At 43.3% G+C, this 25,730-nt stretch overlaps 2 protein-coding genes and 1 long non-coding RNA gene across 3 annotated transcripts; 2 read left to right on the top strand and 1 right to left on the bottom strand.

Annotated features, from left to right (window-relative positions):
- Positions 1–1,753: 1,753 nt before the first annotated feature.
- LOC124170412 (recQ-mediated genome instability protein 1-like) lies at positions 1,754–4,288 on the top strand. The gene is made up of 3 exons (XM_046549132.1): positions 1,754–2,794; positions 3,204–3,583; positions 4,254–4,288. The coding sequence occupies exons 1-3, from the start codon at positions 2,682–2,684 to the stop codon at positions 4,286–4,288; spliced, it is 528 nt and encodes a 175-aa protein (XP_046405088.1). The 5' UTR covers positions 1,754–2,681.
- Positions 4,289–4,558: 270 nt separating this feature from the next.
- Positions 4,559–5,662, bottom strand: LOC124170411 (putative nuclease HARBI1). Its single transcript, XM_046549131.1, has 3 exons — positions 5,235–5,662; positions 4,943–5,146; positions 4,559–4,862 (listed from the first exon to the last, which is right to left on the bottom strand). Exons 1-3 carry the CDS (start codon positions 5,660–5,662, stop codon positions 4,559–4,561), a joined length of 936 nt encoding a protein of 311 aa, XP_046405087.1.
- Positions 5,663–7,111: 1,449 nt separating this feature from the next.
- LOC124170009 lies at positions 7,112–7,773 on the top strand. Its single transcript, XR_006867291.1, has 3 exons — positions 7,112–7,190; positions 7,301–7,371; positions 7,687–7,773. It is a non-coding gene; the product is annotated as an uncharacterized LOC124170009 (long non-coding RNA).
- Positions 7,774–25,730: the final 17,957 nt, after the last annotated feature.

Raw genomic sequence — 25,730 nt, 5'->3', positions numbered from 1 at the left:
ACATTTCTGCAAGTTGTTCGTCCACATTTGAAGAAGAGGCAAAAGAGTTTAAATTTACGGTATAGCATCAGATTGGATCATGTCCTTTGTCAAAGTCAGAAAACAATAATAGCTAAGAATGTAATGCAGTGAAAAGTGTATCTCCATCCCAAATCACAAGTGTCTCAAATTGAGGCTCAAGTCTCAAGATTAGGTCCTCGATTTTCTTCACCTACATCAATGATTTGTCGACACATCCGAATCATGGGCAAGTAGTAGTATATGTTGTTGATATCAACCTAATTATCAGTAATATTCGCTTTCATTCGTATTAAATAGAGCAGTAGAAGAATGCAAGCCACACTATGGATGAAATGATTGGTTGGACAAACACATTTGAATTACCATCTACGTAGCAAGGAACAATGATTTTCGACGCTGGAATGCAATTTTTAATTCATAAGCAGCTCATAATATGCACATATGTTTAAATTCATCATCAATATAAGTGCAATTAACACAAGAACTTTTCCCTGCACATTCTATATTTCCTTCCAACAAGTTATTTGCTCTTGTCAATTCATTTTTCACTTGGAATTCCTCTACCACTCATCAGATGTCGCCAGGGTCTAACCATGGTTTAGTGTGAACGCGCGTTGGTTCTGACGTCATCTTACGCTGGTTAAGAAAGATGTGGAAAATGTGAACGGGGCATTACATATTGTAATCAGGGTCTACCCAGATTGCATCTTTATACACTTCCTGTTAGAGAATTACATCTGCTTTCACTTGTTTAAATATACTTAGGCCGTGTTCCAATCCATAGGGTGCACTCTACGCTCTTGCGCTCTTACGCTCTGAACGGCTCTTTCGCTCTTTCCTGTGCCCCGTTTACACCACAATCGTCGCGACGTTGATCCGTACGATCGTAACCTCAAAACGTCGTGTAGACGCGCAGAGTTACCATCGTAGGCCTTAGTACCTAACACTGCCGAACTTACGATGGTTAGCGCTAGTGCGCCAAGAAAAAAGAGTAAGGAAATGAAGATCGATGCATAGTCTTTCAATTTTTATCCAGCCTTCCCGCCTTTTTAGAAGCAGAGGAGAATGGATGGAGATAAAGGCAAAATTTTTTCGGAAGAAGAGGTGGAGGTGCTACTCAATATCTTCTCTGATGACGATATTCAAAGAAGGTGAGTTTATTGTGCAATATTTGTGGGTATTTAGTGACTTTATTTTTCCGAAATCAAGTAATTTTAATCGCTACTTACGACAAATTGTGTTGAGCACATGGTGTCGTTTTTAAAAATACTAATTTGAGGTATGGTGCTTGCATTTAGAATGCTCTGATGGTTGTTTGGAAAATCATTTACCACTTGTAACAAATGTGTGATAAAATGTTGTACAAGTGGATAGAATAACTCAATTCATTTGAAAGTCTTAAGTCATGAAACCGTAAAATGCTGAGTGCCTCATTGATATTCGGAATTGATTACGCGCTCATAACACATGGATTAATACGTAAAAGGTTATCGTGTTATCTACCCTTCGTAAAGTGTCTTGGTGAATAGCAAAGCATAGCAATGTGTTTATCTTTCGTGTTCTAATTAAACGACGAGGATGTTGAGGTGCTACTCGCCCTTTTCTCGAATAATATTATTCAAAGAAAGTAAGTTTATTGTACAATATTTGTGGGCATTTGGTGATTTTATTCTTCGTATATTAAGTAATTTCAATCGCCACTTACTACAAATTGTGTTGAGCACATGGTGTCGTTTTTTTTAATACTAATTTGCGGTATGGTGCTTGCATGTAGAATGCTGTGATGGTAGTTTGGAAAATCATTTACCACTTGTAACAAATGTGTGATAAAATGTTGTACAAGTGGATAGAATTACTAAATTCATGTTAACGTCTTAGGTCATCAAACCGTAAAATGCTGAGTGCCTCATTGATATTCTGAATTGATTACGTGTTCATAACGCAGGGATTCATACGTCAAAGGTTACCGTGTGATCTACCCTTCGTAAAGTGTCTTGGTGAATAGCAAAGCGTAGTAGTGTTTATCTTTCGTGTTCTAATTAAACGCTGAAGTGTAGGTTCTTACGCTGTCCAGGAGATGTGCCTACGTGAATTATGTGTATCCTGAAAGTAATTACGGTCCTACACTCAACTATCATGGGTTTCATCTTTTTCCTCGTTCCTCTTCCTTTATTTTCGGTGTCACTGTTATGACTTCCTTGTTGCTGCATAGGCTTTGAAATTTCTTTCCTTCCTAACTAGTATTGGAACAGAAATTTCCATTCTTATGAAATGATTTAAATTAAGTTCTCTCGTCTCGGAAAACTTCTAATCAGAATATCCTATTGAGAGCAAAAGGTTTCTGGGGCCCTTGCCTTGCTTATGTTAATGGCTCATCTCTTGTAAATGCTGAATTTCCATAACTTTGTGAATGAAAGTGGGCAATAACAATGGTACATTTTCCCTCTTATCATAAGAAATACTATTTTTAGTCAGTTGTTGCAAAGTAGTTGATCACTTTCTTTACTTTGAATAGGTTGCAGAGCAATCAGAGGAGCCATGTGGGAGTGTGGGTGGAGCTGGCGGAGCGGCTGTCAACCCTAGGATACCCTAGGTGTGCTAGCCAGGTCAAAGACAAGGTTAATAACCTTAGGCGGAGGTACCTAGGGTTGAAGCGGGGGATGCGGTCAGGGGACTCTCCGCCGAAGTGGGTGCATTGGGATGTACTCCATAAACTTTATGCCACTGCTCCGGCGGGGACTCCTGAGGCAAGGATGGACTCCCTAATATCATCGTAAGTACTAACTCATAGAATGTAACTTGTGCTTCAATCACGTTATCAATTTAATGTTGCTTAGAGATATCTCTCCGTGGTAGCTTTTCATTCATTTTAAACAATATTATATGATGGTAAATATGTAATGTGAATAATTTTGTTGCTGTGAGCTAAGGCATAATTGAAAGATGCAAATCACCTAACTAATGTAAGTGAATGCTTGTTTGAATGAGTGTAACCTGGCATTGCACAGAATCACCGTAACTTGGTAACCCATTTGCTGTTTAGTCACTTAAGGACCATAGGGAATGGAGTCCTCAATCGGTTCCCTGTGTTTTCCCATTTGATATCATAGAAGTTCTAAATAACTGGCACGATTCATATTCCATTGTTTGACAAGTAATACTTCCTTAATATTGTGTTGCAGACAAGTGCTCTCGGGTGATGATGGGGGTCCATCCACCTCAGCTGGCCCATCCACCCCAGCCACTCCAGCCACTCCATTAATATCGCGGAGGAAGAGGAGGAGTGAAGCGGACATCACAACGTACCTAAGGTCTTCGCATGAAGAGTATATGGGGATGCTGAGGAGCCAGGAAGAAAGGGAGGAGAGGGCCCTGGACTACCTAAGAATGCTCGTGGAGTCGGTGGTGAGAGGACCTCCCTCCAACTATTCTCTCCCATTGTGCCACCCTAATGTCAACATCTCCCCTCCTTATCCGAGCCCCCCAATTTCCATACCTTCTCCTAGCCCCCCCATCCCCACACCAACCCCCAGCCCCCCCATGCCCACACCAACCCCAAGCCGCTCTATTCCCATGCCAACCCCAAGCCGCTATATTCCCATACCAACCCCCAGCCCCCCCATGCCCACACCAACCCCAAGCCGCTCTATTCCCATGCCAACCCCAAGCCGCTCTATTCACATACCAACCCCAAGCCCCACCATCTCCCCAACAACCACCAGCCCCACCATCTCCCCAACAACCACCAGCTCCACCATCTCTCCAACAACTGCCAGTCTATGTACATTGTCCTCTGTTCAGTGCATTAGGAAAATTGTTGTGTTGCGTCCCAAAAACCTGAAATAAAATTTGAAAAACTGAATTTTATTGTGTCTCAGTTGCTTTTCAACCCATTCCTCCCCAACAGTGCTAGTTTTCCTTCTCATAATTCGATGAGAATATGTAATTCATATATTTTGCTTGTGTAGCTCAGCGATTCGTGAGGCATAATGATTTTTATTCTTGAAGATGTTTCATTAGGTTTGTTTCTGCTGTAACAATTTCCTAAGGTAAGAGTGATCTAGCTACCACAGTTGACAGGCCTCATAAAAGCGAGTGAGTATGTAAGGGTTAGGAAATGGTTGAAGGATGGTCCATTCTCACAGCGGGGTTTGCAAGTGAGGGGAAAGGCCCATGAGGGATCACATTATTGCAGTACTATGTGATAACTTTATGTGCACTGGTCACTATAGGTTATGAGCTAGGTACTAATGTAAAATGTAAGTGATAGTGATAATTTACTTATGAAAAACTCATTTCTGCTCCATTCTTCCCTAAGTACTTGGGAAAGGGTCTTTGTAATTATGATATAATTGCTTAAAATACAGTGCCTGCTGGCGGGTTTTACAGCAAGGTTAGAAATGAAGGGCATAACTTGGGCTGTTTTCCTTCAGGTAGGAACAGGGTTGTAAGGAAAGCTTTGTCATGGAGAACAATTACCCTGGAGTAATTGGTAGTCCTGAAAAGGACTGGTTTATGAGTTGAGGATTTCGTCGAATTATTGCACAGCATCATAAAGTTGCTGCGCCAGAAATTCTCTCTTCTCTTCCCCATCAACAAAATTGTCCCCACCAGCTTCATCTTGGGGTTGCGGAAACATATTCTCAGCAGCATTTGCTTCTTCGAGCCAATCCGCCCAGAACACCTCCCTATTTTCCTCACAGATGTTGTGTAGGATACAGCAGGTATTTATCACTTCCACTAGCCTTGCAACGTCCACTTCAGAGGCTTTAAGGAGGACTCGCCATCTGCCCTTGAGGCGCCCAAAAGCATTCTCCACTACCATCCGGGCCCTAGAGAGTCTGTAAGAGGTTACAATAAATTAAAATTCAGAGGATAACATGACTATGACTTCATGATGGGTACAAAACAGGAAACCCACCGGTAATTAAAATGCTCTTCGTGGGGTCCATTTGGCCTCGGGAAAGGCTTCACCATGTTGGCTCCCAGGGGGAAAGCCCCATCACCAATTAAATGGTACTTCCCAGGTAAGCCGCCATTAGTGATGACATCCCACAAGGCACTAGCCCGCAGCACACCAGCATCATGGACCCTCCCCGGATAGCCACTATTGCAGTAAATGAACCTGCAGAAAATAAAATGTTTTTGAATATATGTATACGTGGTCAGCGTGAAGTATATAACATTATTTTTAACCATTAATGACTACTTACCTATACTGACTGTCCACTACAGCCAAAAGGATGACCGAGTGCCACCCTTTGTAATTGTAATAATCAGCTCCTCCGTGGATTGGGGTCTTCATAGGTATATGGCACCCGTCAATGGCACCGATGGTTCCCGGGAAGTTCCACTGGGTGCGGAAGCAGTTCTCCTTGGCGGCCATTCCCTCCTCCGTCGACGGGAACACTATACATTCCATAAAATATCTGTCAAGGACAGCTCTGCAGAAGTCCCTTACAATGACATGCACAGTAGCTTTCCCCACGCCGAAAGCAAGGCCTACCACTCCATAATCAGCCCCAGATTTTAAATAGAAGAGGGCTACAGCGACCCTCTTCGCCACCGGTAGGGCAGGCCTCATTACCGTATCCTGTCGACCGATGAACGGTGCCAGTTCTCGGCATAACATGTCAAACATGTCCCTAGACACACGAAATGTTTGAAGAAATCTATCTTCCGGCCAAGCAGGGACGTCTCTCTCCCATACCGCTTGGGCTCGAATATAAGCCCAAGCTCTTCTCACGGCTCTTCGTCGCCTAAAGTTCATTGCAATTAACCGCTCCAGACGAGCAATTTCAAATTGCATATTCTGTCGCCGGTTCCGTATCATACGGTATCTTTGGTAAGCAGCTATAGCTGCTATTATGTTACCGAAGTCCATGGCGGTTTCGACAACACAAAACTAAAATGAAAATTTAGAAATAATTGTCAATCAATGGAAGGCCATTCACAAATATTCAGCATAGGCGATTTTCCTTTAAAATATTATTACACGTATATATACACAATTGCAGTTTTACAACATTAAATCGTTAATATCATTCACATACTATCTTTCTAGAATTATATTTACCTTCGCGTGGTCACTTGCAGTCACTTGTTATGACACAATTCCCCAACGAGGGCAGCACTGAGTTACGATGGTAACTTTTAGACGTGTAAACGTGCAGTAGTCGCGATCAACGTCGCGACGATCGTGGTGTAAACGGGGCATAAGTTGGTGTGTTCTTTTTTTCCTCCACGATAAGTCCAAATTTATCCACTGCCGATTTAATAATCTCAACAGTAGTTCGTGATGATTTTTTGTACGTTGTTTTTGGCATTCTGAACTTCACACGGAAAAATCGAATTAACGGACAGAATGCCTTTCAACTTTCCAATCAATGCTTAGAAGATCAAAGTTTAAATTACAAGAACCTTACAGGGTAACTTATCGCACGTCAAATGTTTTCGCCGATTTCTCCCTTCACTTTTTTCCGACGCTGTGCATGTGCTCCGATGTACGCCGCCATATTAACTGCCGAGCTGTAGCGAGGAGGTCCTTCACGTAGAAACGAATTCTTCATTGAACTTTTGAGAAGTATGGAGTATGACGAGAGCTCACTGGAAAGTTGGTGCTGCAACTCCAGCATCCGGGGGAGCGAGAGGGAAGGGCGGCAAAAAAAAGTGGAGTGTTACACTTTTACAGCGACAGCACGACGGCTGCCGTAAAAGATTTAGGCGGGTATATTAAGGACCCCATAGTCAACGAGGACTTCAATATAACTTGGGAAGGTCGCGAAGAAAGAGTTCGCGTTACTCAATGTGGCGATAAGTATTTAAATTTGTACGAAGTATAGTGTGTGCGGCAAAAATTAAGCGGCCTTAATTGCAATAAATATTGGTTTTGCTTTCCTTAGGATCAATGGAGGAAGCCAAGGAGTCTCAAATGTATTTCGAGAGGCTCATGGCAGTCAATGTGCCCATCAAAGAGGCCATTGAGCTGCGCTGCTACCCCGCACATGCTAATATGCGCATTAGGAGGGAGAAAGCTAAGTACACGACCAACGCGAGACGGCAGGAGTGTGTGGCGGCAATACCGGCCGGAGATGCCGTAATTGGGAGCCCCGTGCCGCTTCGAAAGCCTGACGCTATTTCCGAGCTGACGGAGGAATTGCGGAATGCGGGTAAGTGAAATATTTATATACATGTATATGTAATCGGCGAAATTCAACCTAGATCATTTACACATTTTTTCCAATTCCATTTATATTTTCATTATTCTTTCCTATTTTAGGGAGTGAAGCGCAGAAGGGAGACATATGTTTGAAATATGCAGCCATATTTCATGGCGGTGGAGAGGAAAAGGTAAGAATCATGTCATTTATGGGGTCTGGGTGAAGTCCTCCATTCTGTAACAAACCTAGTGGAATTATCATGTAACCTTGTCAGAGGCATTGTATGCTGTGTTCCTTGCTATCCTTCTCCTTATCGAGATAGGTCGATATGACCCCACTGTGGTTAGTCTAGTTAGCTATCTATTCATATTGTGAAGGTTTTTATTCCCTCCACGTAATACATTTGCGGCAGCAAGCCACTGTCTTGCACCTACCTTTTAAAGGCATATTGCCGTATCTAGCGCCTTAGAGTGAATTTACTCAATTACTCATGCCTATCTTTCAGGTTGTACTGTACCCAGGGTACAAAGTGAGTATAGGACGAAATGCTAAGGCAAAAATAGTCCATTCTGCAGCCGGGAATCCGGCGAAAATGCAGCGGCAGTTGCTGCGGGAATCAAAAGGGAGGGAGTACATCATGAGCCACTCGGCCACTGGCCAGAGGTTTGGCGCAGATAAAAGTGGACTCCCGCCAGCAGACAAGGATACCTTGAGTGCCGTGGAACGTGAGTTCTTTCTATTTTTCTGCAAGATAAGGCTGCAACTTATTCAATTGTTAAATGTTAATTATTATCTCTCAATCATAAAGATGCGTGCGATTTTTTTGTGGTGTTAACGCAAATCTACTTTTTTCACAGTGTTCGTAAAGTTCAAATGCTCGGGGATGCCCACTCCAGCGGTGGCCTCAACCTTAAACAAATTGGCGGGGAATCTCCGGATGTATGCCCAGCGGAGGGAGGGCAAGAAATACAGCTACCCCCGAAAGTCGACGAAGTAAGTTACATTTCATAAAGAATTATTACTCGTTACTTTATACAATTAAAGAAGTACAGTTCATTCAAAATGACTGGTAGTAAAAGGTCTTGCTCGCCGCAAACCTAAGTTCGTTTTATCCAAATTTGAAATTCATTGGGTGTTTTGTTATTTGAGGTCCGCTGCAGCCACCATGAAGGCAGCCGATATCCCCGAGGACGTGCGGAGGATGTTAGAAGGTTTGGAGGAGGACGGCGAAAATTCTATCTAAATTGCATGTATCTCATTGAAATGTATAAATTGTCACCACTTGTGTTATTTTTTTAGTGTTTTTTTCATTTCAAAATAAATGTGTGAAGAGTATATGTTGTTCCATTGTAATGCAATACTTCCGTTCAGTTAATGCAGTGAAATTAGTCCCTTATCATTAAGGCGCGATTGTCTTGCCGAGTGTAATTATATTTTGATGGAGGAGATTCTATAAGAAAGTTGGGTGAGTACTGTGAGTTCATCTGTGAATTTTAAAAGTGGAAGTAACTCGTAGGTGGTGAGAATCTAGTCGCAAACTGGACTTAACACTGTAAGAAGGTGGAAAACAGATTCACCGTAGCAAAAGTGGGAAAACCAGATTCAAACCTGTAGGATGGTGAAAATCAGATTCAAAAATATGGGGAAAGAGATTCAAATCTGTTGAACGGTGGAAGCCAGATTCAAATCTGTCGAATAGTGGAAATCAGATACAAACCACCCGCGAAGGAAATGAGTAGGAAAACAGCCGCCATATTGGACATTTCCAACTGTCTTCCTACTACTTTCCAGCTGTTTCAATTTTCAAAACAGATTCAAATCGGAGGGAAATCAGTGCGTCAAACCTGTTGGAAATCAGTGTCAAATCTGATGGAAATCAGTTTTTCTTTGCTGGGTTATGATTCAATTTTATTTACTCTTTTACTGCAGAAAAACTTCCCTTCTACAGAACATATTATACACACATCTAAAATTTTATTGATATCAATATTTTCAAATTCATGACTTTCAATTAATTCAAACAAAAAATCATTTTTTGGAAGTTCTTTAACACACACAGTGGAGCACTTGTTTACAATCGCTTTAAATTTGCATTTACAGATGCAAGTACTCTCACAATCACAAAGTTTATACTTCACAAACATTTTCACAGTAGCAAAAGAATTGTCACCACAAAGGACCAGAGATGAATCATTTTTTAAGCCACCACTGCAGACATAGTCCCTCCCAACAATAATACTATTTTCTGTTCTAATTTTATTAAAAATCCAAACTTTTGGCACATTTTCAACATGGCAAATATCCATAAGCATTTCAATAGTTTCCATTAAAAATGCACTTGGTTAAAGTTCTGATCTTAGGGTCCCAAAACAAATGTTGTGCCATCAATCTCTTCCGTAAATCTTATGCCGTGATGCAGCCTTGTCACGTAATTCTTAGAAGTGGAATCACAGCAAAGCTCATTTATGGCTGCAGGTAAGCACTTACGCAGCTGAAAAGACTCAGAAATTTTTATTTCTGCTAATCGAGTTCCTGTGACCTGGGCTTTAATTTGGCCCAGTAGGGACTCCAAGGGAAAGCAGGAACTTTCATAGCCGGGTCTATGTAGACGTACGTAATCTGCCAAATGGGTCAGGGCATGAAGATGAGCAGACATAAACCTTTCTCCATATATAGCAGAAAACTCTTGGACAAATTTCTTAATGCGTACCTAACTCCGCAACATCAACATCTACTGCCCGAACAACATTTTGGTTGAGCAGGTACATAGCTTCAACCAACAGAAAATAATGACAAAAAACTTCAGGAATTAGCATGTCATGCAAAACAGGGATGGAGAAGTAATATAACCAGCTTTTATACTCAGCAGTTTTATAAAATGGCATACATGTTTCAACGCTCCTAGGAGGGCGAGTGATAAATACATGGGGTTTGAGTTGTCTTGGTCTCTTGTCAATGACTTTAACTTCACGGTTTATATTACATTTAAGCTCTTTGAACCAGGGTTTCAACCACAGTTCCATCAAGCGCTTTGACACACCAAAAACACAATGCATGAAATCAATTTTAGAGTCAGAAATGAAATCTGGCATAATTTTCGATTGTTGAAGCATACCTTTAAAACCAAAAACAGGCTTCTTCGTCTTTTCAGCTTCAAGGAAGTGCCTCTTTGAGGCTGTTGCAGTTCGCAGGAGTGCAATTTCATCGTATTCATAACAGAAAACTCAACTTTTGCATGAAAGTAGTACAGTCTTGCCTTTATTAAGGCATTTAATACAGCCAACAAAACCATTGAAATTTTTCATATTATACATAATCGCCTTGGCTGGCATATCAGCAATGCTGCTTAGCACAAAGCTTCCTCACTGTTTCCAAAGACCTATCACAAATAATAATTGACATGCCATTCTTGAGTGTTTCAAACACTTCTATGAAATGGTGCAAAACAGCATTGAAATCAGGTTTGGCGGAACCACGCCATAAGCCACCTAGCACAATGTTTTCCATCAAAAATCTTTTAGAATAAGGAAGTTCATTTATCACAAATAATATGGGCCATAAAGTAATTTTGGAAGAGTTAAATAATCACATCCCATCAGTATAAATCATGAATGTGAAATCATAAGCACCCTTTAAGTACTTATTGAACTGCTTATACAATCTACCATCAGTCCACAGCTGCAAATTATCATCATCTCCCCCATTACTGTGAAATCGATGAGTTAGAGCAGAACAGAAATCACTTTGGAGAATTAGTTCCTTGATCTGGGCTACTACATCAAAAATAAGTGCATTGGCTGTTAGTAGTAGAGTAGTAGAATTGAGATAAAGGGTGCGTCGACGGCAAGGTCATTTTGCACCACTACTCAATCGTTTAATTCAACACTCATTATAAATGGATATTTACGACGCAATTTTTAACATAAAATAGAGGGAAGCTTTTAAATTTTGTTGAAAAGACCAATTTCCTTGAGAAACAAAATTGTACTACTTAGATTGGTGGGGTGGTCTCCTAGAATAGATTCTAGGTCCCCATCCAGATTGAACCGTGTCCGCGCATCACGGTATTTGTCGCACTCTGTCAAGATATGTCGGATGCTTAAAGGGCACCTACACTCGTCACATTGAGGAGCTTGCTTCTCTTCGGTAAAAAGAAAGGCATGAGTCAGAGGGCAGTGCCCTATACTCAAACGAGTGATAACAACTTCCTCTCTTCGATTGATCCTGGTAGAGGAAGGCCAAGCTGACGTTGTATGTTTGATGCTTCGCAGTTTATTGTTATTCAAAGTCCTCCACGACTCCCTCCACTGTTCAAGTAAAACATTTTTTAGTGACCCTCTTAGGTCTTCGTACGGAACTAGCGTTGATTTAGTCTCTTCGTTAGTAAGAGCTTCCTTGGCCAACAAATCTGCTTTTTCGTTTCCACGTATCCCCGCATGTCCCGGAACCCAAAGAAAGCAAACACTTATTCCCTTGTTCATGAGAGTCAGCAGCGTGGCATGAATGTGTTGAACAACTGGATGCATGGGTAAGAAGCCAGAAATGGATTGTAAGGAGCTAAGGGAGTCGGTGCATATGACAAACGAGCCATTTTCGTCACTCAAGGCTTCCAAAGCCATTTTATTTGCGAAGAGTTCCGCCGTATAAATGCTGCACAGCGGATGCAGCTTCGCCTTAGTGGCTCCATGTAGAGGAGAGAACGCTGCACATGCACAGGCAGAGTTACATTTCGATCCGTCCGTGTAAATGGGGATTAAATTGGAGTGGTTCCACCGAAACTTAAAATACTCACGTTGGTATTCCAAGGGAGTAGTGGAGGATTTTGGCCGAGATAGTAAAGACATATTAACTGTAGGAGTGGGAGTCAACCAAGGTGCGTAAGTTGAGTATGCAACAGGGTATACGTCTGGTAGTTTAAAATCACATCCGGGAATAAAATCATTAAAACGAATACTTACAGGTCTCGTTGCCCTAGACCTTCGATTAAAAACATTTAAAAGCCGAGGTTTAAAAAGTATGTCGTAGCATGGGTGACTCGTCATAGATAAAATTTTGGATACGTAACTGCAAAGCAGCCAAGTCCTACGGTAGTACAAGGGAGGTTCTCCTGCGTCAGAGTGGATGCTTGGAACTGGGCTGGTTCGAAAGGCCCCAGTGCAGAGTCGTAGCGCGGCGTTGTGCAAAGAATTTAACGCTCGTAGATACGATGGGCGGGCAGATGCATAAACAAAGGAGCCGTAGTCTATTCTAGACCGCACCAATGTGCGATATAGTAGGAGTAGGGTGGTACGGTCTGCTCCCCACGATATGTGACTCAAAAACTTTAAAATATTTATAGACTTAGAACAACTTGCCTTCAGATTATTGATGTGATCTCGCCAGTTGAGTCTTTGATCCAATGTTAGCCCCAGAAAACGGATTGACTCCACAAATGGGAGATTTCTTCCGCTAAGACGAAGTTTAGGAGGAAGGTGGACGCCTCTGACACGGTGGAAGTGAACGCATTTGGTTTTCTCAGTTGAAAATCTAAAACCGCTACTATGGGTCCATTGGTCTAATTTGTTCAACGTGAGTTGGATCAATCTCGATATGTTGGCCACTCTAGATGACCTGTAGAATATCGCCAGGCCATCAACGAATAGAGTGGCCATTATCGGCGTCTGGATGTATTTAGCTACGTCGTTGATCGCAATAGCGAAAAGCGTCACGCTCAAGACGGACCCCTGGGGGACTCCGTTGTCGAGAGGGTAGGGACGCGTTAGGAGCTGCCCCGTCCTTACTTTAAAAATACGGTTTGTTAAAAAATTTTGAATAAAAGTTGGTAAGTTGCCCCTAAAACCCCAATCATGCAGAGTGCGTAAGATTTTTCTGCGCCAAACCCGATCGTAGGCCTTCTCTATGTCGAAGAATACCCCAACCACGTGTTGGCGGAGGATGAAGGCTTCTTGGATATAATTCTCGATCCTCACCAAGTGGTCCAAGGTGGAGCGGCCTCTTCTAAATCCACTTTGAACATTGCAGAGAAGGTTTCGGCGTTCCAACCACCAAATGAGCCTCCGATTAACCATTCTCTCCATGAGCTTGCATAAGCAGCTGGTGAGTGAGATCGGACGGTAAGAATTTGGGTCAGTCCTATCTTTCCCATGCTTGGGTATGGGGATGATGACACTCTCCCGCCAGGTTGAAGGAAAAGTGCCTGCTACCCAAAGTTGATTATAGGTTCGCAGGACTTCCAGCAACGCGGATTCCGGGAGGTTACGAAGGAAGGCATTGTGGATTTCGTCTGGTCCTGGAGAGGTATCATGTGATTCGTGGATGGCAGAACGCAACTCCCACATAGAAAACGGAATGTTGTAATCTGCCGTCATGCACGTCTCCTTAAAACAAATAGGGATGGTTTCTAGGCACCGCTTGAAAGAGCGAAAAGATGGGTCGTAGCTTTCGTCGCTGCTTATTTTGGTGAGTAGCTGGCCGAAGATGTCGCCGATGACAGGGAGTGAAGTTATGGTGGTTCCGTTGACTTTCAAGTAGGAGACCCCACATTGCTGACGGCTACCCGAAATTTGCTTCACTTTACGCCATACCTGATCTAGTGGTGTCCTAATATTAATACTAGAGACGTATTTCATCCAAGAGTTCTTCTTTGCCTCTTTCACAACTTGGCGGGCTTTCGCTCTTAGGCGTCGGAATGCGGAAAGGTTATTGGCCGTGGGATACTTGTTGAAAATTCTCAACGCTTTCTTACGAAGACGGATAGCCTTGGCGCATTCATCGTTCCACCATGGAACGGCAGGCCTCGACGTAATGCCCCGAGACCGTGGCACACTTATGTCCGCCGCGTTGATGATAGCTGCCGTTAAACATTTGACATTGGAGACGCTATCGCGGTTTTCATCACATATATACTTAAAATTTTCTTTAAAAGTATACCAGTCGGCTTTCTGGATAACCCAGCTGCCCGGTCTGATAAAATCAGGGTTAAAATTTCGGTCCTTGGAAAGTAAAATAGGGAAATGGTCGCTTCCACTAAGGTCGTCGTGAACGCGAAATGAAATTTTTTTGACCAAACTAGTCGATAAAATACACAAGTCAATGGAGGAGAAATCGCCGCTAAAAGATTTAAACGGGTTTTTTCGCCGTTATTGAGTAAAAATAGGTTAAAATCACTAATAAAACTTGATAAAATACGTCCCCTGCGGTTGCACTGTCCCGGGGTGCTTCCCCATAGCCGATCGTGAGCATTAAAATCTCCGAGTAAAATAAAAGGCTGAGGTAGCTGGTGAACAAGGGATTCTAGATTAAAACGTGTGACGGGTGCACCCTCCGGCAGGTAAACGTTGCACACCGTTATCGCCTCGGGAGCGTGCACCGTCACCGCTACCGCCTGGAACGGTGTGTTAAGATTTATTCTGGAGGTGTAAAGTGCCTCCCGAACAAAAACCGCCACTCCACCATGGCCTCGTTGGCCGCTGGTATCGTCCAATCTAAAAGCGTTAAAATGTTTTAAATATCCCTTGTCCGTGTCCTTAAAATGTGTTTCCTGCAAACATATACAGGACGGGTTAAAATCACTTATTAAAATGTCTAGCTCCTCCTTATGCCGATAAAAACCGTTACAGTTCCACTGTATGATAAAAGCCATTAAAATTGATAAAAATTAAATAAATAAATAAATAGATAAATTAATTTAAAACTGCCAGAGGGAGAGTCAACGCTTAATGCGTCTTCTCTCCTTAGCCTTCGCCCGGATGATTTCTGACTCGGAAATATATTCGTCTTCTTCCATAGACTCTGGTTGGCTACGCGTAGGCGAACCAGATGGACCCGGGGACTGAGATTTTCCACGCCTGCTTTGCGTGGCCACGGTGGGTGTTGTGGTTGGGTTCTTCTTTGAAGAGCCCTGACTAGCATCGTTTTTTTCCGGCGGTGTGCCCTTCTTCGTTGCCGGCTTGGTAGCCTTATCCGGCTTCGCTTGCTTTGCATTCTTAATAGTATGTTCTTCCTTATTTTTCTCTTGCGTGTCTGTATTGTTAGTTTTCTCACTGTCTACTACGGCAGCATACGAACGGGAGAACGTAGGCGCGATGAGTGTTCTGTATTTCTTTCGTGCTTCTTGATATGGCAGCTTTTCCACGGTCTTTATCTCCATTATTTTTTTCTCTTCTCTCATCTTGGGGCAAACACCGCATGGGGCTAGGAATGAATGGCCTTACGGAAACAGATTCGTATCCCACATAGACCTTGTCAGGAAGTTTGTCACGACAGAAAGTGAGGATGACGGACGTGCTGTTGGTCAGCTCACCGTTCCTCTTTGTCTTTAGACGGCGGCAGTCTATTACACCCTGAGACGCCATCTCACTCTTTATCTCATCTTCAGAGACGTAGAGTAGGTCGTAATGCGAAATGACTCCCCGACATGTATTGAGTGTTTGGTGCACCTGGACCTTAACGGGTATTTCGTTAAATTTTGTCATTTTCAATAACTTTTCGCTTTGTGTTTCGTTGCTGGTTTTAATTAACAGTGATCCATCCCTTAATTTTTTGGCCGATTCTAAGTCACCGGGTATCGCTGCCGACAGAACTCGTCTTATTAGAAAGGGAGATACCTTTGTCAGGGTCTCACCATCATTAGCGCATCTCATAACAAGGAATTTACGACATGCGGTAGACTTACTTTCTCCCCCACCCACTTCCGGACGGGATCTTTTCGTTGGAGGAAGAAAGTTGTTATCCATGGACTCAAAACAGAAATTCATCCCCTGGGCTCCCCACCCACCACGGAGCCACACATTCGGGACGCCACACCGAGATCCGGTGTGGTCGCCAGGGCTACCCGAGGGACATAGGAACCTTTGATAGGGGATCTCTTTTGGGTTAGAACCTCCAGCGCGGGGGCCCTCCGAACCCACGCACCTTCGGCCGCCCTACGGAGACCCCCATATCTCCAGCACTAACCCGTCCTGGCGTACGCTCGGAATGAGCCGCCAAGCTCCCCAGCCGCCAGGAGCCGATTGACCGAGCTGGGCTCTTTTCGGCCGCCCGCTTTTCGGGGAATCCAGGGCCGAAGTGGGGTGTTGAACTCCGGCCCATACCGGGTTTCCGACGCCCAGCTGGGTGCCGGAGAACTCACCCACCAGGATTCCCTTTTCCCCCTTGTACGGGTCTCCACGCACGGCAAACACGTGGGTGAATCTGGACGCCAGATGTTTCGGCTACTCAGCACAGCAGAGTCACATGCTGTCTGGACGCTATCCTAGCGTACGAAGGGTTTTTTGACGAGGTTGTGTCCCCGGTGGGCTCGGGTCCGTGGGGGCGCGACTCCCCAAAGGAAGAGATTACTCTCTTCCCCCCGTGCGGGGTAAAATTCCATAGGGAGGCATGAAAGGATGTTCTGAAGTCCTCCACTGACACTGGCGAAATATTCAAAATAAAACAAAATATCCAAAATTTAGAAAAAGAGATAACGGATTTTAAGACATCCGAAAATTGTAACGATTATGTGGAAGGGGAATTGTCTTCGCTTTTCCACCTGGTAATTGGAAAAAGAAAGCAGAGGAAACCAGGATAGAATGTATCGAAAGCGAAGACGGAAATCGGGTATTGACAGAGGGGAATGAAATAAAACTGTTTATTTGCAAATACTTTAAAGAAAATCTGGAACCGGCACAGACGGTCAATCAAGGGCACTTTACAACTAAATTGCAATTAAGAGAGGAAGGGAAAGAAAAAGTAAGTAAAAACTTTGGGTTTGAGGAAATGAGTAGAGCAATCAGGGAACTAAAGAAAGGGAAGGCTGCGGGAAACGATGATCTGGGCTCAGAATTTTACTTAGGCTTCAGCGATTTGATTTCTCCGGAGTTGTTTGAATGATTTTTGTTTTGTTTGTCACAGGGGAAGCTTACAAGTTCGCGAAGGGAGGGAAAAGTTATCCTCATTCCCAAAATTGCAATGCACAAATAAATAACGGTCTATCGTCCAATAACTATTCTAAGCACGGACTATAAAATTTTCGCGAAAATTATAAAGAATAAAATAATGAATGCAGCCGATGACATAATACACCCATTGCAGTATGCAATTAGTAAGAAAGGAGAGAATAGAAACACGGCTACTAGGGTAATAAGGGATATAACAGCTGCAAAGGACAGTCTAGGTGTGCCAAACTTACAACTCTTGGCAGTGGACTTTGAGAAGGCTTTCGACAAAGTCAACCTTTTGTTTTTAAACTCAGTAATGGAGAAAATAGGATTCCAAAAAAGGACAACAGATGTAATAAACACCCTATATAATGACCCATATGTAAAAATAGAAGTGAGTAAAAATGAATACACGGAATGGATACCATTGGGCAAGTCCTTAAGACAGGGATGTCCCCTCTCGATGATTTTTTTCTGTATACAACTGAACCCCCTCCTAGATATGACAGGAATGTTGGACTAGAAATGGACTCCTTTAAGATCCCATACATAGCTTATGTGGATGATGTGACGATCATCCTAAAAGACGAATAAGCTCTTATAAAAACATTTTTTTTTAAAACCAGCCTTTATATTTAGATTACAGGGGATGAGCAACGTTTATATATGACACAAAGCAAAAAAACTCAGTGACCCCGAAAAACCAAAAGTGACGTATTAAAAAAGTCACTATATTTATTAAATTTTCAGTGAATGGTAAGCCTTCTATGTTTCAAAATGCCACCCCTATGCTTTTAAATGCCTACCCCTATGTTAAAAATGCCACGAAACACGAAAATCGACCATTTGGAACTTCTTAGATCAAAAACATGTTTTGGGGGGCTATAGGTTGACTGGGGGGTGGTTACAGGGGGGTTGGAGAGAAAAAGTTATATTTTCATGTATTGTCATCGGAAATGAAGAAGTGTGCAAAATTTCAGCGTTTTTGCTTCACAGGAAGTGAGTCAAATTTCAGTTACAAGATTTGTACCAGACAAACAGACAAACAGACAGGTTGGTGAGTTGATATAAAGACTGTAAAAAGAACACAATCTGGTCCACAGTATTCTGACATCGTTCTCCGACATTAGCGGCATGTCTGATAATAGGAAAATACCTGCTATCTGTACTTAATCAGTAAAGATAATTTTAAAACGGATTTGTAGGAAAACAAGGAATCAGTGAAAATAATGGGGATTCAGTGGGAAAGAAATGTAGTTAGAGCTGTGGAAAACAATTGGGAGAAATTGAAAAACGCAATGGTGGGAGCATGTATGAAATCGCATGAGCGAAAACTGAACCTAATCCAAAGAGTACTCATTTTAAACAATTGTATTTGAAGTAAAATGTGGTATGTGGGCCACGTACTGCCACCACCAAACCACCTTGCTGCTAAAATTGTCAAATCCTCAAATATTTTCATATGGAAAAGCTATGTTTTTAACTGGCCAGACATCAGACGATATTTAAATGGGGACAAGGTGGTATTAGCCAAACCGATTTTTACAGCAAGGCAGCAGCCTTATTTTATAATGGTATGCTTAAAGCTTCAGAACTAGCAAGTCCTTGGGAAAAAGCCTTAACAAAAATGGCAATCAACAGTCTAGGGAGTACACCGATTTTTAAAAGATATATTAAAGATGCCATGAGTTTCCTCGAGAAGACAGACGTGGAAAAATTAAAGAATGTTAAATCCATATATACCGTCTTAGTGGAAGGGATTGTAATACCAAATCGTTGAGCCTACATCCCACCAAAGGTACTTTAAACTGTAAGAGAGTGTGGAAAAATATCAAAAATGTAAATATCAGTGTGAATAACAAATTACTAATTTTTAATGTGGTTAATAATTTATGTACAACAAAGGAAAAACTAAAGAAAATCGGTATGGTCACCTCAGAACTTTGTGAATGTTGTAAGATCACTGAAGATTTACAGCACAAATTTTTTACTTGTGTAAAAGTAAGAAATATATGGTGTAATGTCAAAACTATGTTTAGGAAGCTAAATACTTTTGGAGAAAAAGATATGGGTGATCTAAATATTTTATGCTTGGAATATACCCTTTTTCCAAGCTTTAAGATGGACGCACTGGGCCTTATATCGGCGTCCTTTATAAATCAGATTGTAAAAAACGAAGGTACCTTTGACAAAAACTTTGAAAATATGGATTTAAACCTTTTAGGTCAGGAGGTAAGAAATATTCTGAAAGTGTTTTTTATTTTCCTAAAGTGTATTTTAAACATAAATGACTTCCTCTGTAACCTAACAATAAAAAAAGAAAGCCTGGTGGATAGAAGCCCAATCAGTGTGAAAAAGAGTAGTGTGGTGTGGGTCGGGCGTTCGATTCCCCAGGACCCCAATTTCCGATTTTTACTGTGGGAATTTTAATTCAATGTCATCTGTGTTTTGGTATATGGTTAAAATCTATTAGTATCAGTTTGTGTGAGTGTTTCACTTTGATGAGATAATGTATCTTTGTATATGAAATCCCCTTGTAAAAAAAATCTTCTTTTTGAAGTGACTGTATGGGTGTTTAGGGACGCTCTTACAGAGTGTTTTTAGTGGAGAGTGCAACCGGTAGCGGTGGCCTGGTGGATCGACGCTCGGCCAGTGAGCGGAGGAGTACAATGTTGAGGCCGGGCGTTCGAGTCCCCAGGCCCCCAATTCGCCGGAACAAAGTAAGAGGGTATGAAAGGTCTCCAGCAATCGATATTTTTACAGAAATGTAACCATGTGATTAATGTACCAGATTTGATTTGCATTGTTTTTTTCTTACTGGCAATAGATATGATTTTATAAACAAAATACCACGTTGAATACTCGGCGGAGAAGGTCGTGTGTGGAACGAGCGCTGAGAGTTTTTTGACCGTGTGTTGTTTCCCAAGCCCCGGCGATCGGCTTCGCGATCGCCGGGAGCCTTGCTGAGTGCGGGCTCGTAAAGTTGTTTGCGAACTAGCGACGTGAACTAAAAACGTGTGACACACTCAAGTGTGTTTTAGCAAGTTTAAATTCTAGTGCCACAGGGGTTAAACATGGATTACCCAAAGGTTAATACCCTGTGCATGGAATTTGAGAAGAATATAGAAGCACCTTAGCCCCTTGAGATCCATCATTTTATCATGTCCGAGCTCGGGGTACGATCTGAAGATGCAGTAGCGGTTGTTATTACCAACAAGAGAAGAACGGATTTTTTGAAGTTAAAGATGGAGGGAAAAATGGAGGAAATACTCGCCGCAGGCGAGTTAAGGAAGATGGGCAACAGGGAGGTAACGATATCATCGGCGAGTAGAAAAGTGACGATTGTCAAAGTACACTTGCTTAATATCGAGGTACCGAGAGAGGAGGTGTTGAAGGCACTTGCTCCTTAGGGGAAAATACTTGACTACCAGTGTAACACTTGGGCAGTTCCCAAAACGTTAGCGGGCACTTACACGGGTGCCCGCAGCGTGAAAATAGAGCTGACAAAAGATATTCCGTCGTATCTACAGGTAGCCAGGTACAGAGCAGCAATATATTATTACGGGCAGAAGCCGACATGTTCTAGGTGTGGGGAGACATCACATTTGAGGATAAACTGCCCGCTAATACTAAGTGTGGGCACCACTTCTACATACGCCGAGAGGGTGAGGGGGGAAGACCCAATGGAAGTGAGTGACATAGGTAAAGAACAGACAAAAATGGAAGAAGAGGTGGAGAGAGCGGGGCGGGAGCTAAGTGAGAAAATGCAGGAAGAAGCAACCAGGGGGGGAAACATCCCGGGGGCGGAAGAGCAAAAGGGGACTGAGAAGAAAGCAGATAAGGGTGAAATCGAAGAAGTTTCGGGGGGGGAGTGAAAAAACAGAGGATGCGGGAGTTACTTCGGAAGCAGTGAATGTGGAGACGGACAATAACACACCACGAAGAATAAGAAAACGAAACAGCGGAAGGCGAGACAAAAGAAAAATTTCAAAGTCGCCGACAGGGTCGGGGGGAGTCACAGAAGAGGGAGAGAGAAACATAGACGACTCCTCGTCAAGCACATCGAACGCTGAAATGGAAGTCGAGGAAATAATCATAGAAGACGAAGAAGGCAAGGAAGAAGAGACTGAGACGAAAGAGGAATGGACCTTTCCCAAGGTTTCGTTCCCAGGGACGAAAGGCATTAAATTCACCATGGGGAGGGAGACTGAAGAAGAAACAGAAGAAGAAGAAGAACCAGGAGCAACAAGAAGGGGGTAGATGAGTTTCCATAAATCGACAAGATTACAAAGTGAAACAGAAACATTTAAAAAAGCATTTCTAAAATAGAACACTGACTCGGAAAGGAGCGAGCCAAAAAATCCGAAAAAACACAAGACACAACGGAAATGAAAGACAAAAAATCATATATAAAATCGGGGGGGTGGGGGGGAATAGAGGAGGTACGCTGTACTGAAAACAATTTTTTTAACTTTATTACAGGAGAAAAGATGCAGTTTTGCCAGGGGAGCGGAGACGGGAGCATGAAGTCCAGTGAATCGGCGAGAGCTGAGATTCAACACTACAAGGTTGGCAGGCCGAGCTGCAGAGGCCAGAGCAGCACGACACCGAGGGCTATTTTTAGCCGCAGCGGTGGAGAAGTCCCGTTACGCGACCTACTTCGGTGCGAGGAAATTCAAGCCGCCGGAACTAACCAGGCTGACACATCCCACAAACGAAACCAAGGCAAGAAAAAAAATTTCGATTTTATAATTTGCAAATATGCATCTACGCTAAAAATAGACAGTGCAACCAGGTTGTTACCCATGTTCTTTGTAAACACTAATATAATATGTATTCATCATGTGCTACATTTAAAAACAAAAGAACATAATACCTTAAGAGAGAGATTTGACATTAAAAATTCAGAAAATACCTCATGTGTCCAGTTGGCTCAGGGGATGTGTCGCCAATTTCAAGCAGAGTTTGTAAAATATCGGGTGTTCGAACCCAGGAAGAGACTGTTAAAGATGTTTTTTTCAAGTGTTCTTTTTACGTGTTATTCTTCGTCCATGTCTTTGGTTTTCAAACTCAAACGATATACTATGTTATGTAGTTGCAGTTAGATGCTGGTTTTGCGTAAAATTACTTGAAAATAACATAATAACGTCCATGAGAGAAATATTTAATGCTAAAATTCTGCTGTTTTCCTCACATATCCCCGTGGCGCAGTGGCAAAGCCGCCAGTCTCATGTGGAGAACATGCCGAGATGGGTAATCGAATCCATGAGAAAGACTCGGAAAAGTATATTTTTCGTGAATTTATGTTTAGAATTCGTCATTTACGTGTTCAAAAAGGTAAAATCACAATGTGTTAATTTATTTGAAATGTTTTTTGTAAAATATGTTGGGGAAAAAACATAGGGAAAATAGTATTAAGCTAAAAAATTGGTTACTTTTCTACACACGATGAAACTAGTACCTTTCAACACTGTAGGGGTTACAAACCCACAAAAAATCGCCGTAGTTATAAGATTTTTTAAAGATATAGATGCTGAGATTATACTACTCCAGGAGGTGAAAAAAGACTCTGCATGGATTTCAAAGAATTACAACACCTTCACAAACTTTAGTGATGGCTCCCTCGGAGTAGCTATAATGACCGAAAAAACAATTGAAGTAAAAAACATTCGAAGACACGAATCCGGGCAAATTATAAGCCTTATGGCTAATGGTATCACAATAATAAATGCATATGCCCCTTCAGGTGCAGAAAAGAGGGAGGAAAAATACCAATTTTTAAATCATGATATTGTACCTTATTTTAACTGCTTCCAAAAGGAAGCCATTCTGGGGGAAGACTTAAACGCTATATATCGAAATGAAGATAGTAGTGCAAACACATCCAAAATTATTTATCAAACAACCACAGCATTCAAACTGCTAATCAGAAACATAATGGCAACAGATGCAGCTCTATTAAAAAACAAGAAACACACCCCGTTCACCCGGTATGGAGCCAAGTCCAACAACAGACTTGACTACTTTTTTACATCAAAAGCCCTGGCCAGTCAGGTTACAGCTTTTGACACGATACCAATGTTCACATCAGACCATCATGCGATAGCACTCACCATCACTAACCCACCCAACAAGAAGAAACAAGCAAATAATAGCCTAACATAGATGCTAGATGATCGCATTCTAGACAGTAAAAAAGACAGGGAAAAAATCAAAATCAAAATCAAACGTCTACTAAACAGTCCCAAAGTGGACAATAACTTACAGGAATGGTGGGAACAGACATTTAAAAAGGAAATGGCTGGTTACTTTAAAAAACTCACCAACCAACTATACAAAGAACAAAGTGAGACATTGAATTTCTACAGAGAGATCTTAGACGACCTGTTAAAAACAGCAACACAAAGCAAAGAAAAAGAAAGGAAGGTAAAAGAACTAAAAATACTTATCAGAAAGCGAGAAATAAACAAATATGCCCCAAGGAAATGGCAGAGGGAAATACACGGGGAGACAATAGTTACAACGTTGGCAACTCCCGGCATGCCGGCCCAGGCACCCGCCGCGACCAATAATGGTCCTTTTCAGGGCCGTGAACGCCTAAATTCATCAGGAAGTGGTGCGGCAACATCCCGATGGGTTACTGTCATTCCTGGTGATGCCTCTTCAACGGCTGGGGCTTCTACGGCCAGGAATAACGGTAACGGCCCTCTTAAGGGCCGTCAACATCAAATATTGCCAGGAGGTGGTACGGCATCATCCCAATGGACATCTATCTCTCCTGTGCACGCCTCTTCAACGGCTGAAGGCTTTTCGGCCACGGACAATGGAATTGGGCCCTCTTCAGGGTCCTCAACAGCATAATTCCTCCGGAAACAGCGGGACGCAGACCGATTGGACAAGAGTCTCCGATGAGGATCCACGGAAGAGGTCATCACCCTTCTTGTCCATACAAGATATGGCGAAAAGGCGCCAACCAGCACCTGTACCAACGAGGAACTCCTTCGCTCCGTTGACACCTGCCGCAGATGACGATATGGAAGCCGATGACGCACAGCCAGAGGCGGAGAGATCAGCACGGACCAAACGCCCGCCGCAGCTGGTCGTGTATGCTGTCACAGATCACGCCGGCCTGGTCAGCCTCATTAGGGCTACAGTTACGGACAAGAAATTCACGGTCACTCACACAGCGGACAGCAGCCGCATCCAGCTACGCAGTACGGAGGACTACATGCTGCTGAAGCAGAAGCTCGAGCAGCACCAGGCACAGATGTGATGGCACCTGGGGATCTAAGGGGGACAAGACGAGGTTCTACGCCATTCGGAATCTCCCTCTTGATTACGATGTCCAACTACTCCGAGAGGACATGGAAGTCCTCGGGATCGACGTCGTCCGAGTGCATCCGGCCAGGCGTGGATCCTTCTTTCTGGCGGTCATCAGGGAGACGCCGGACTGGACTATTAAGGAGATGAAGAAGCTGCGATGGCTCGGAAACAACGGAGTACGAATTGACAAATTCACCCACAGCGACCCGCAAATGTGCTACCGTTGCAACCGCTTCGGACACTCCTCGGCGCACTGCACGGCGGCACCTAGGTGCTTCAAATGTTCCGGAGACCATGAGGGAAGAGACTGCCCAGACAAGGACAGGCAGCACACCAAATACTGCAGCTGCGGTGGAAACCATCCTGCCTTTTTCCGCACCTGCCCGGAATACCAGCGCGCTAAGGAGCTGAAAGAAAAGTGAAAGCCTGCTCCGAAGAAAATTCCTGAAACTACACCGAAGCCAACACTCAACGCCAACCGAAACCTGGGGCGACAGAACGTCTGGTGAACTGGAGCTCCGGCCGGACCTCCTACGGGACAGCGACCCACGATGAGACCAACCTTGGAATTCAACTTTCCTGGCCTGCCACCGAGCAGGCCCATACAAACGGGAGACGGTGGAGGAAATCCGCCAACCACTGCGGCAGAAGAATGCCGCCGCTGAAAATCGGCAGGAGCCGATTGAAGATGACCTCTCCAGCCTGCCTGCTATTCTTCAGGCACTAACAACAACGGCCGCACTGCTGCAGACCCATCTGCAAGCCTTAACCGCTGTCATGAGCCGCTTTCTAACCCGTAATGGCGACTAAATCTGGGAATAGAAGATCCGTCGTCCTGGCCACCTGGAACGTGGGTGGAAGTCTACATAGGAAGATCCCGGAACTTCTAAACTTCTCCAAATCAGCGAGAACCGCAATTCTTTGCCTACAAGAAACGCACCTTCAGAACAACTCAACCCTCAATATCCCTTGATGGCAGCTCCACAGGGATGACAGAGAAGGCCGCAAAGGAGGAGGAACTGCAATTGCCGTCTCAACAAACATCATCTCAAGACGCTGGACGCTGCCTGCCATGCAGACTTCAGAAGCTACAGCCGTGGAAGTGGAGACCAGCTTGGGCGTAATACGAGTTGTCTCGGCATACCTGGCGCCTAAACAATGATTCCACGCCGATGACTTCGAGCACATCTTCTCCTCGCCGCATCCGGTCATTCTCCTGGGGGACCTTAATGCTGCGCACGAAGACGCATTCCCGGGTGCGGAATCTGCGGGGTGATGCCCTGTACAACTGGGCTACCAGAGCAGCGGT

The sequence above is a fragment of the Ischnura elegans genome, chromosome 13 (assembly GCF_921293095.1).
Source record: "Ischnura elegans chromosome 13, ioIscEleg1.1, whole genome shotgun sequence".
NCBI lineage: Eukaryota > Metazoa > Arthropoda > Insecta > Odonata > Coenagrionidae > Ischnura > Ischnura elegans.
The sequence above is the reverse complement of the archived record's forward strand: the minus strand, read 5'-3'. Positions and strand labels throughout refer to the sequence as shown.

Bases quoted from the DNA above. Each gene is read 5' to 3' on its own strand.
- LOC124170411 (XM_046549131.1), bottom strand. From the start codon at position 5,662: ATGTTTGACATGTTATGCCGAGAACTGGCACCGTTCATCGGTCGACAG. The intron at 5,147-5,234 runs GTAAGTAGTCAT...TATTTTCTGCAG, and splicing joins GTAGTGGACAGTCAGTATAG to GTTCATTTACTGCAATAGTG. The intron at 4,863-4,942 runs GTGGGTTTCCTG...AACCTCTTACAG, and splicing joins GAAGAGCATTTTAATTACCG to ACTCTCTAGGGCCCGGATGG.
- LOC124170412 (XM_046549132.1), top strand. From the start codon at position 2,682: ATGCGGTCAGGGGACTCTCCGCCGAAGTGGGTGCATTGGGATGTACTC. The intron at 2,795-3,203 runs GTAAGTACTAAC...ATTGTGTTGCAG, and splicing joins ATGGACTCCCTAATATCATC to ACAAGTGCTCTCGGGTGATG. The intron at 3,584-4,253 runs GCTCTATTCCCA...TGGTCACTATAG, and splicing joins GCCCACACCAACCCCAAGCC to GTTATGAGCTAGGTACTAAT.